The sequence below is a fragment of the Erpetoichthys calabaricus genome, chromosome 13 (assembly GCF_900747795.2).
Source record: "Erpetoichthys calabaricus chromosome 13, fErpCal1.3, whole genome shotgun sequence".
NCBI lineage: Eukaryota > Metazoa > Chordata > Cladistia > Polypteriformes > Polypteridae > Erpetoichthys > Erpetoichthys calabaricus.
In genome coordinates, this window is record NC_041406.2 from 112,643,678 (window position 1) to 112,656,975 (window position 13,298).

At 39.6% G+C, this 13,298-nt stretch overlaps 1 protein-coding gene across 1 annotated transcript in view; it reads right to left on the reverse strand.

Moving 5' to 3' along the window:
- The window catches only part of smarcc1a (SWI/SNF related, matrix associated, actin dependent regulator of chromatin, subfamily c, member 1a), a 118,717-nt gene that overhangs the window by 12,090 nt on the left and 93,329 nt on the right, over window positions 1–13,298 (reverse strand). Inside the window, 1 exon segment of the mRNA XM_051936171.1 lies at window positions 9,687–9,773. Within this exon segment, the coding sequence (XP_051792131.1) occupies window positions 9,687–9,773 (87 nt within the window).

Consider the following 13,298-nt stretch of genomic DNA (forward strand, 5'->3'; position numbering starts at 1 on the left):
TTAATTTCTACCAAAGTGATGGAAAACCCAAATGACCTGCTTATGATCCAAAACATGCATGTTCATCTGTCAAGCACGTTGGAGGCAGAGGCTTGGGCTTGCATGGATGCTTCTTGAGGCTCACTAATCTTTTTTGATGATTTAACACATAATGGTAAGAGCAGAATAAATTCAGCAGTATACTGAAATGTTTTGTCTACTAATTTACAGAGAAATGCATCCACACTGATCGGAAGGAGCTTATCATGAAGCAAGACAGGTTTCCTCCAAACCTGACGCCTGGCATTCACACCAAAGAGCTCAATCTTTGTCTAATCAGAGAATTTTCTTTCACATGGTCTGAGAGTCCTTCAAGTACCTTTTGGCAAACTCCAGGCAGGCTGCCATGTGCCTTTTACTAAGGAGTGGCTTCCGTCTGGCCACTCTACCATACAGGCCTGATTGGTGGATTGCTGCAGAGATGGTTGTCCTTCTGGAAGGTTCTCCTCTCTCCACAGAGGACCTCTGGAGCTCTGATAGAGTGACCATCGGGTTCTTGGTTACCTCCCTGACTAAGGCCCTTCTCCCCCGATCGCTCAGTTTAGATGGCCGACCAGCTTTAGGAAGTGTCCTGGTGGTTTCAAACTTCTTCCACTTACGGATGATGAAGGCCACTGTGCTAATTGGGACCTTCAAAGCAGCAGAAATTTTTCTGTAACCTTCCCCAGATTTGTGCCTTGAGACAATCCTGTCTCGAAGGTCTACAGACCATTCCTTTGACTTCATGCTTGGTTTGTGCTCTGACATGAACTGTCAACTGTGGGACCTTATATAGATAGGTGTGTGCCTTTCCAAATCATGTCCAATCAACTGAATTTACCGCAGGTGGACTCCAATTAAGCTGCAGAAACATCTCAAGGATGATCAGGGGAAACAGGATGCACCTGAGCTCAATTTTGAACTTCATGGCAAAGGCTGTGAATACTTATGTACATGTGCTCTCTCATTTTTTTTATTTTTAACAAATTTGCAAAAAATCTCAAGTAAACTTTTTTCACGTTGTCATTATGGGGTGTTGTGTGTAGAATTCTGAAGAAAAAAATGAATTTAATCCATTTTGGAATAAGGCTGTAACATAACAAAATGTGGAAAAAGTGACACGCTGTGAATACTTTCTGGATGCACTGTATATATAATTTTCTAACGCAATGCTAATCAGCCTCATCTGGAATCTTAAAGGAATGCTCCACTCAAAAATTACTTTTTTTTTTTATATGTTACTTACCCCTTGTTGTTTGCAATGATGGTCGAGAAAAGTTTTTGTTCTTACTGTATGTTTTCATGCAGACTACAGATAGTTAGTGATATTATACAACATAAAGGCGTCCAATGCAGTACAATGGCAAACCGTGAGAAACACACACATGGAAAAGGAAAAAAAAAAATCTTGTGTTACTTGTGTTGTATAATCCACATGTCAGTTATCCAGTCTTGCATGGAAAACACATTTCTTTATTTAATTGTTGCTAAATAGGTCTGGAAATATTGGTGCACATCACAAACAGGAAACCCAAGTTTCCTTAGGATTGCCTTTTTGAACTGAAGACAAGACTCTCGATCAATTATCGTGTGAGAGAGGCAGTTCTTTACTTCTAAAAGGCTTTATTATATCATCATAAGCATTTTTTATCTCCATTTTTCATGAAAACATGAGATGATAAAATTCCTTGGCCATCACTGAGTTAGTTAACACAAACAAATACCATTTTTTGGTGGAATATTCCTTTAATGTCTCTTAAAATGCAGACCAAGACCAACAAAGTCAAATGTAATTTGACACCTGGACTAAAGAAAACAAGGGACATCACTGATGTTCTGTGTGAATGATCTAAGCTACTACTCAATAACAACTCACAGGAATAGACGGGGAAAAAAACTTGATTATTTCATGTGATTTTCAAATATTTCTGCACACCAAATTCAAAAATTAAAACTATTTTCCTCTGTCACATTACCTTTCTCACAAAACATTTTTAGGTGAGTTTTGTTTTTGCACTACAGTAATCCCTCCTCGATCGCGGGGGTTGCGTTCCAGAACCCCCCGTGAAAGGTGAAAATCCGCAAAGTAGAAACCATATGTTTATATGGTTATTTTTATATTGTCATGCTTGGGTCACAGATTTGCACAGAAACACAGGAGGTTGTAGAGAGACAAGAACTTTATTCAAACACTGCAAACAAACATTTGTCTCTTTTTCAAAAGTTTAAACTGTGCTCCATGACAAGACAGAGATGACAGTTCCGTCTCACAATTAAAAGAATGCAAACATATCTTCCTCTTCAAAGGAGTGCGCGTCAGGAGCAGAGAATGTCAGAGAGAGAGAGAGAGAAAAAAAACCAAACAAAAATCAATAGGGTTGTTTGGCTTTTAAGTATGCGAAGCACCGCCGGTACAATGTAAAGTTAGTCTTTCAGCATTTTTTAGAGGAGCGTCCGTATCCTCTAGGTCAGTGTGCAAACAGCCCCTCTGCTCACACACCCTCCGTTAGGAGCAGAGAATGTGAGAGAGAGAGAGAGAGACAGAGAAAAACAAACAATCAAAAATCAATACGTGCCCTTCGAGCTGTTAAGTATGCGAAGCACCGTGCAGGAAGCATGTCGCTTGATAAAGCAGCTGCACAGAATGGAGCAACGTGAAGGTAATCTTCAGCATTTTTAGACGAGCGTCCATATCGTCTAGGGGTGTGAACAGCCCCCCTGCTCACACCCCCTCCGTCAGGAGCAGAGAATGTCAGAGCGAGGAAGCAAACAATCAAAAATCAATACGTGCTGTTTGATCTTTTAAGTATGCGAAGCACCGTGCTGGAAGCATATCGCTTGACAAATCAGCTATATGTAAGCCCAGCAAGAAAGAGAGCAATGTGAAGGTAATCTTTCAGCATATATTGAGGAGCGGCTGTATCCTCTAGGGGTGCGAACAGCCCCCGTGCTCACAATATATTTGAGGAGTTTTATTTAATATGTAATACGCGCTCTGGTTGGGTAGCTTCTCAGCCATCTGCCAATAGCGTCCCTTGTATGAAATCAATTGGGCAAACCAACTGAGGAAGCATGTACCAGAAATTAAAAGACCCACTGTCCGCAGAAATCCGCGAACCAGCAAAAAATCCGCGATATATATTTAAATATGTTTACACATAAAATCTGCGATAGAGTGAAGCCGCGAAAGTCGAAGTGCGATATAGCGAGGGATTACTGTATAATTAAATATTAACAATTCATTTCAATGATAACTTATATGAATTAAATATTTTGTAATAGCAAAAAGTATTTTTCAGTAATAAGGTCACAACATAGCTGGAACTGAACACGGTCGTGAGTTACAGCAGCAGATTGTGACATGTGAAGTCATTAGATGCCCGTGTTTTCTCTATAAAAGGGACAGCAGAGCCAAGAATTTACACTGGGTTCAGAAGGTATGGCCAGCTAGGAAAAAAAAACCTACAGCTTGGTTCCAACAATATCAAAATTAGCTTTATGGATACAAATAAAGGGCTGCTATCGCTGTTTCATATTAAGCCTGGTTTAACAAAGCAGTTTGTGAAAGCCCTACCAAAAGATGGAGCCTGTTTTACAGTATATATTTGTAATGAACATTTTTGTGTTTGTCTGAAACTAAACTGAAACAGGGCATGTTTGCATGACTTGATACTAGAAAACTGAATTTATGTTGCAGAATTTGATACTGTGATGAACAACCTGGAAAAAAAAACAATAAAAACTCAAATTATAAAGAAATTATGAAAAATGAATTAGACAAGTTTAAAGAACAGGGTTGCAACATTTTTTCCATTCTTATTTGGAATGTCTCCCTAAAAATCTTCAGTGATAAGTTAGGAGTAGAATGAAAGATTCCATCAGGACAGCAAGGACATGGAAAGAAGGTGCCAGGAATATTGGAATGTCAGTATTGTGGCAGACTACTGCAGTAAGGACCATAGGGATGCACCAGAAAAGTGGATTAAAAAAAAAAAAAAAAAAAAACAACAACACAGATGAAGGGACAAAAATTAGAGAGGTTATGTATGTCAATAAACACTGACTGCCGTTTTATTTACATATATGTTTAAAAATATTAGAATGACTATTGTCATGTTAAACTGATTTACTGCAATACTATACACACAAACTGTTAATTGTTCAGGGCAATTATTTTACATGCTAAAATCAACTATGAGACGACCTATGAGAAAAGAATCTCATTTTAATCTTGTATTGCAAGTTTATTCACTTCATGTCTGAATGCTAATTCACACATTCGCCATGCACTTAAATCTCTACATGAGTAGTTACTAGGGGTGTGACGAGACGCTTTTCCCACGAGACGAGACGAGACACGAGACTGGGTTCACGAGACGAGACTTTTAGACATTTTTTTTTAAAGAAATCCTCAATGTTTAAATATATAGCAAAAATAGCCTTTTATTTAACTGAAAAACACAAAATGCAAAAAATGCATGCCATTTTGAAATCAACTTTATGAAATAAAACTTCTATTTTGATGAATGATATGCAGTAATAACATGTAAACACTGCAAAATATTTTGCCACAAACTGACAGGCAATTAATTGCACAATAAAATTAAATAGTATAAATAAAAATAAATAATAAACAACATAAATATCCCTTTACGTGCAATTAACCATAATTAGTGTAACTATCAAAGTAGTGCTGTCTTAAAACTCAGAGTGCAAAACAATTAACAAAATTTTCTTAAGCATGGAAAAAGAGCTAAGACCTAGGTAATGACCTATACAGAACAGCCTAAGATATGGTCATGTTCTTTTTTAAGAATATAAGCATGTCTACATTTTTTCACAAGAAATTCGGCATTGACAATGTCGCAGGTATCCAGTGTGTCAATGTTTCGGGCATTTTGTCTTATTTCTGGGCTGGTGAGCGCTGCTGCTCCAGGTAACGAACCAGCATATCCAATGATGAATTCCATCGCGTGGCGACATCCATTATTAATTTGTGCGGTGGCAGTTGTAGCAGCTTCTGCTTAGACGTCAGTACCGCGGCAGCTGTCGAACTCCGGTGAAAAAAAGCAGTTACACGTCTCACCCGCCCGAGCAAACGAGTGACACGCGCAACACTGAGGCCAGCCTGTGTAGCGAGATTTATTGTGTGCGCTAAGCATTTGATGTGCGGCTCAAATCCTGCCTCGCGCACAGCCACATCCATATTACGCGCATTGTCTGTTACAATAGCGATGCAATGGTTTGGCTTTTTAAGACCCCACTGTGTGACAGCTTCTTGGAAACTTCAGCGACGTTTGCCCCTGTGTGTGATTCAAAAAGTGGGCGCGTCTGCAGTACAAAATGTACCATTTCCCAATTACTGTTGATAATGTGGGCTGTAATTGTGATATAGCTCTGTGTACACCTAGAAGTCCAACCGTCAGTAGTTATGGCGATGGTTTCTGACTCTTTCAGAGCCTGTACAACATTTACCTTGCACTCCCTGTAGAGGGTCGGGACCACCGTGCGAGTAAAATGTGTGCGTGACGGGATGGCATACTTTGGTTCCAGTGTGTGGATGAGTCGCCGAAATCCCAGATTTTCCACCACAGAAAATGGTCTCATATCGGCTGCAATGAAAACGCCGATGTCTCTTGTTATTGCCGTGGCTCTTGCATTGGATGGTGGAAGTTTAGCTGCAAAGGCATTTGTTATGGTTGTTTGCCCTTTCATGCGAACTGAATTGCTTTCCGTTTTCTTCACAGGCGCAGCTTTTAGTAATGAGCTGTGGTTGTTTTCTAAATGCTTTTACATAGTGCTTGTGTTAGCAGAGGTGTACGGTATACATTTCTTACAGTGTTTGCAAATTGTCTTTGTCTTGTCTGTCATTTTTTCGCCGTTTCTTATTTCCACAAGGAATCCAAAATGCTGCCACACCAACGATTTAAATGTCGCGGGCGCATCTTCTATCCTTACTTCTCCCTCACACTCCCTCATGCAAATAACGCAAGGATATCGTCATGTTCTCGCGAGACCAGACGCATCTCACAAGACAAATCTGATCTCGCGAGATCTCGTACAACGAGATCTCGTCACACTACTAGTAGTTACTTACTATTTCTAAACAAAAAGATGATCATTTGATCAAGCCCACCAGGGATATTCTGAACTCTTGACTAATGTGATAGTACAGTAAGGCATTTCTTTGCTAAAGTATTGCACCAAAAAGAAGAACCTTAGCTGTGGAGATTGTAAATAACTCCTCAAAAAAGGCCATCTAATTTGGGCATTAATATTTCTCTCTGGCTAAAGGCTCTCTTTGGGGCTTAAAAAAATCTCTTAATTCTTGTTAAGCCTTTACACTATGTTTCAAATGACAAGAAACACATTACAGGTAGTCCCCCTCCTCCACTGCGGGGGTTGCGTTCCAGAGCCACCCGCGAAATAAGAAAATCCGCAAAGTAGAAACCATATGTTTATATGGTTATTTTTATATTGTCATGCTTGGGTCACAGATTTGCGCAGAAACACAGGAGGTTGTAGAGAGACAGGAACGTTATTCAAACACTGCAAACAAACATTTGTCTCTTTTTCAAAAGTTTAAACTGTGCTCCATGACAAGACAGAGATGACAGTTCCGTCTCACAATTAAAAGAATGCAAACATATCTTCCTCTTCAAAGGAGTGAAGCAAACAAATCAATAGGGCTGTTTGGCTTTTAAGTATGAGAAGCACCGCGGCACAAAGCTGTTGAAGGCGGCAGCTCACACCCCCTCCATCAGGAGCAGGGAGAGAGAGAGAGAGAGAGACAGAGAAAAATCAATACGTGTCCTTTGAGCTTTTAAGTATGCGAAGCACTTTGCAGCATGTCGCTTCACGGTGCAGCTGCACACAGAAGGTAGCAACGTGAAGATAATCTTTCAGCATTTTTAGACGAGCGTCCGTATCGTCTAGGTGTGCGAACAGCCCCCCTGCTCACACCCCCTACGTCAGGATCAGAGAGAGTCAGCACAAGAGAGAGAGAGAAAAGTAAGTTGGGTAGCTTCTCAGCCATCCACCAATAGTGTCCCTTGTATGAAATCAACTGGGCAAACCAACTGAGGAAGCATGTACCAGAAATTAAAAGACCCATTGTCCGCAGAAATCCACGAACCAGCAAAAAATCTGCGATATATATTTAAATATGCTTACATATAAAATCCGCGATGGAGTGAAGCCGCAAAAGGCGAAGCGCGATATAGCGAGGGATTACTGTATAAGGTTTCATCTGAAGGGTATCAATACATATGCACTGACATCTGTATGTGTGTTATATTGTGTGCTCACTTTTTACTAATAATATAACATTTTCAAACTTGCTTCATACAATTATAACACCACCATTTAAAAAACAACACTTTGAGGTGCTAGAAATGGATATTGCATCAGTTCTGTTGAGGGTTCCAGAGACCCATTTATGTAAAACTGTATACTAATATTGGTACAATTCTGAAAAATAAAGTGTTTATTCTTCTAGTCAAGTTTAAAATTTCAGCAGGGATTGCAAACATCAGTGACATGTTTAGAGTGGTGTTTGTTAACTATGCATTTTTAGGAGTGCGAGACTTAAGTATATCTTGACCTGTTTTTTATTCTGGAGATGCATGAATTAATTCTTTTTTTGAATTTTCACTTCAATTCTGTGGAATGTCACCTATGACTGGGACTTGCCAGAAGAACAACTTTGTGTTTGATCAATAATCCCTTCCCAAAAGACTACAAATTTTATTGATAGGATGCAATGGATTTTTTTTTTTTTTTAATTATACTGTCTAGTGTCACAAGAGAACAAAACAGCATTAATAAAAATAAACTGCTGTGACACTTTGATGTACAATTGATGTTGTTCAGTGACAACTGAACTGACACCCACCAAACAGAGCACAAGATGATGGTCTATCCTGCTCAAAAATGACAAGTGCTGTCCAACAGCAGAAATAGGGACACATAGCTTATTTCCCGAAAATATTCCAAAATGTAAGGACTGTATAATATGATAAACAATACAGCCCTCTAGTGGAAGAAAAAAACAGGTGATTTTTAGCACAAGTAAAAAGTCCTATAATAAAAACCTTTAAATACCTATACTGTAACATTTACTTGCCGTTTGGAAATACACATTTTCCTGTATGTATTGTTTGAATGAATTGCTTGTGTGCATCATTCCCTTGTTCATTGTAATTACCAATTCTATTTATATTTAATGGTTATGGAAATACTCTGAAAAGCTGGACAGAATTATGCCAGAAGTTCACCCTTTTATCATACATTTTAATGGGCAACATCTTCTTTACTGATATCCCAAACTTTAGGTGCTTTGAATGTTTTGTAGCAAGTTTTCATATACTGTACTCGATTCTAAAGGTTGCTTCACTAGTATGTATGTGGTATTTACAAATAAATGGCACATGTTAATTAAGGAGGGAAAAAAGTAGATTTAACATTTTCTCTTTTTCATTAGAAACCTTTGTTCTTGTTGAAGCAAACTTTGGTTGACTGACAGGAAATAAAATGCTTACAGGATACATGTGAACATTTTCAATGAATGTGTGGACCAATTTCATTTGGTGTTATTTCCACACAAATGCACAATTTCCCATGCAGTTTCTATTTGATTACATAATACATTAACAGTCCTTAAAGTCCTCCAGTAAGATGGAGGAGAAAGAATCATGTTAAACAGCAACTCCAGTGGCAAGGAATTTGGGAGCACAACCTGCTCTTCCTCACTGGACCAAAAGCTGTCAGTTTTATTGATAACACAGAACAATAAAAGCTATTCCAAATGAGGGGTGTTGGTGAGAGAAAAAAAAAAAACTTATTGGAGACACCCAAATTTTGCAGGATCAAGATGTAAAACACTGTGGGGAGGAAGATGAACAGGTGGATTATATCCTATGCAGGAGGGTTTGACTGAAGGAGATTGGACACTAAGTATAGTTAGGAAGCACAAGATGGTGGTCTATAGGATGATGTTGGCAATCAAGAAGAGAAGGAGAAATAAGGGCAGAGCCAGGGATCAAAGGTTGGATATTGAAAAGGGAAAACTTTAAAGTGGAGTTCAGGGAGGAGTTAAGACAGGAACTAGGTGATAGTGAAGAGTTACCAGAGAGCTGGGCAACTATGGCAAAAGTGGTAAGGGAGACAGCTAGACAGGTGCTTGGATCGACATCTGGACAGAGAAAGGAGGACAAAGAAACCTGGTGGTGAAATGGGGAAGTACAGGACAGTATACAGAGGAAGAGGTTGGCAAAGAAGTGGGATAGTCAGATGAAAAAGAAGACAAAAGTAAAAGAAGATAAGGCGTAAGGTGAAGAAAGGGGTGGCGAAGGGTAAAGATATGGAGTATGAGCAGTTGCACGAATGGTTGGACGCTAAGAAGGGAGAAAAGGAGCTGTACTGAGGGGCTAGACAAAGGGGCGGAGTTGAGAAAGATGAACAGCAGGTTAGAGTAATAAGGATAATCATGGAAATTTACTGTGTGAAGTAGATGGAAAGAGTACTATGAGAGGTTGATGAATGAAAAGAAAGTGAGAGAGAGAACATTGGATGACGTTGAGATACGGAACCAGAAAGTATAATGGATTAGCAAGGAGGAAGTAAGGACAGATATGAAGAATAGGAAGGTTAAGGGGCAGATGACATACCTGTTGAAGCATGGAGGTGTTTAGGACAGACAACAGTGGAGTTTTTAACCAGACTGTTTAATGCAGTTTTGGAAACTGAGAGGATGCCTGAGGAGTGGAGAAAAAGTGTACTGGTAAAAATCTTTAAGAATAAGGATGATGTGCAGAAATGTAGTAACCACAGAGGGAAAAATTGGTGGGATTACATGAGGCTCTAAACCCTTTATTTGCAATGGTGATAGACAGGTTTGACAGATGAGACTAGACAGGAGTCCCCATGGGCCATGATGTTTGCAGATGACATTGTAATCTGTAATGAGAGTAGGGGGCAGGTTGAGGAGACCCCAGAGAAGTGGAGATATGCTCTAGAGGGGAGAGGAATAAATGTCAGTAGGACAAAGACCAAATATGTGAAGGCCGAATATGTCTTCATTACGGTCAAAGCACGATGGAAGAATCTAGTATGTACACAGTATTTTACATACTGCAAGACTAAAATGTAACAACTCCACTGACCAATGAGAAAAGACTGCCTACCAATGAAAATGTACGATTACGATCACATGATTTAAATGCTGCGACTGCGAATTTAAATGGCAGGTGTTGTTGATTCGTGAAAAAAACAATATTGCGTAAATGAAGCTCAGGAAAAATGAAATCTAGAGATTGTTAATTATGGGGGCGACATCATTTTCTTGATTTGCCAAAAACTTGAAAAATGTGACATACTATGTTTTTCCATAGTTGGTGAGAGATGCTGGGTGTACTGGAAGAAGGATGCTAGGGATGGAGCCGCTGGCAATAGGAAAAGAGGAATGCCTAAAAGAAGGTTTATGGATGTGGTGACAGAGGACATTCAGGTGATGACTGTGACAAAGCAAGATGCAGAGGACAGGAAAATGTGGGAACAGATGATCCACTGTGGCAAACCCTAAATGGAGTAGCCTAAATAAGAAACTAACACACACTTTAGTATACAAAACCTTGAACATGAATGTGACAGTGTTGGTTACAATGTACTGGAGAACTTTCATGACAATACTTGCATTCTGAATGCATCAGAGTAAGTTTCTGTGTGAAAACCAAAATAAGTCACAACACTCTGCTTAAAATGAGCTCACCCAGCTTAAATGATAAAATTGCAGGTTTTTTTTTTTCAAAATTCCTGCAGATATGCTAATCACTCTTCTTGCACAATTGATTTTGTTACACAAGTACCATAATAGATTAAAAAAAACAAAAAAACTTTATAGCCTTAAAATGCACTATGTTTTACAGAATCATTGTAAAATCACTGTTCATTGTAAAATACAATTCTACACTGCATTTATTTTTTACCCAGTTAAAAGTAATGTCTTCGTGATAAATCTATAAACTCAATCACTAGCAATATCATAATTTAATCTATTATTTCAATTCAATATGTGCATGCAACACACACTGAACACAGTATACAGTAACTGCCAATGTAAGTTATCTAGAATACTTGAGTATGCCCATTAGGAATCAAATGAAGTGACCCTGTTAAAGGTAAACAACTGTATCCCAAAAATGAATAAGCTCAGCTTTACATGTGCTGAAGTAATTAATCATATGCAGCATGGCAATTAGTGTTTGAATGGAGGAGAATCTGAATTATTAAACAAAAGTGGAGAAGAGTGAACTTCTGCAGTTATGCATATGGGAGCTTCATAAGCTCACTAGACAAGAAACCAGAAGGAGTGACAATATTGGTCAACAACACAGCACAGTCATTAGTCCTCTTATAATTAACTCTTTTAGGGCGGATGTCGACTTTTGTCGACAGGAGGGGTTGAAGGCGCATGTCGACAAAAGTCGACATCCACGGGTAGAGGGCGACAATCAGCTGTTAATGGCGACAAAACTCATCATTACCTTTGCTTGGAGGAATGTTAAGACTCATTGACTTGGCATCTAATCCTTGCATGTGCGTGAGTTATGAAATGTAAACAAATGCAAGATTGCATCAACATCTCACGAGGGAGCGAAGCGAGTGCAGAAAAGAAAATACTCAGACGATTTTGTGCGCATTATCACTGAGTCAGACTGATTTTTCAGAATCTGATTTTGTTGACAGTGATCAGGAGAGATCGAGCAAGAGAGTGAGGAACTTGCATTACCTGATCAGACAGCAGCCGATGCCGCCCCAGCTGATCGGCTGCAAGATGAGCGCATTTGCGTAGCCGATGCACCTACAGCAAGGTTCGTGTGGGAGGAATACCCAGACATTGATCCGTGGGAGCCAAACTGGCTTCCGGGCTTCATAAGACAGCATGGCTTGCTGTTGGACACGACAGATTACCAGCCGCTGGACTACTTCAGGCTGTTCTTTCCTGGTGCTGCTTTTCAGCTACTGTCAGACGAGACAAACAGATATGCAGAGCAATTTTTTGCAGGCTGCGCTTGCACTGCATTCTCATTTTTCAAAGTGGAAACCCACAACAAAAGACGAGATGAAGGGCTTTGTGGCATTACAAATAGAGATGGGACTAGAGGTGATATTACTTCAGGGAGCATTGGTCCAAACGAGTTTTGTTCCCTGGTTGGTTTGGACCGGTTATACCGCGTGATATGTACGTGCTGCTGCAAAAGTTTTATTCACTTCTGTGATAAGAAGCAAATCCCAAGGGATGAGCCAGGCTATAACCATATGTATAAAGTTCAGCCCCTGCTTGACATTGTGGAACCAACATATAAACAATTTTATCAGCCTGGCCGTGATTTGTCTGTGGATGAATCTATGATAAAATACACGGGACGCTTTTTTTTTTTCCACCAGGATATGCCAGACAAGCCCACAAAGTATGGTATAAAGGATTTTGAACTGGCAGAAGCAAACACTGGTTTCTGCCTGAAAGTAATCACATATACAGGAAAGTATTCCTTTCAAAGACAGAACTGTCGACAGAACTGTCCCTTGACAAGTCAGGTTATGCTGGAGCTGCTTCAGGGCTATGAACATTTGGGTCATGTTGTGTGCATGGACATTTTATACATGACCAGAATTGTTCATGGAGCTACAGAGCAGGGAAATTAGAGCTTGTGGCACAGTAAGGGTGAACAGGAGACACATGCTTTCACAGTTGAAGCCAGACAGGCTGAAGATGAAAAGAGGTGACAATACGGTTTTCATGCAGGCGGAAAACTTGGTGGCAATGGTATGGCACAATGTCAAACGGGTGACTTGTCTCTCTACAGTACACACTAACAATATAAGTGAGAAAGTGCAGCAACAGAAAACTGAAAAGGAGGCACCAGTGCAACACATATTGTTAGCAGTGCAATGTGGCAATGCATGCAATTGTCTGCTTTAGGCGATATCATACTTTGCTGTGTAACATGTATGTAACATGTATGTGAAATCATAGTATGCAGGTTCATACAACATACAAGACAGTAAGGACACTTTTGAAGATGGCGCCGACTGGTGTGGCTGGCCGTCTGCTCGTCTCTCTAGTCTATGTTATAACTTTGTTTTTATGTTTTAGTTTATCCCAACGGCCTCTGTCCTATGATCGTGAGTCTTTACTAAACATTTTCTGGCTTGCTTTCCTCTTAATTTTCATCTCCTGGTTGGATTTTTTGTGAACCTCCACCTTTGTTTTATTCATC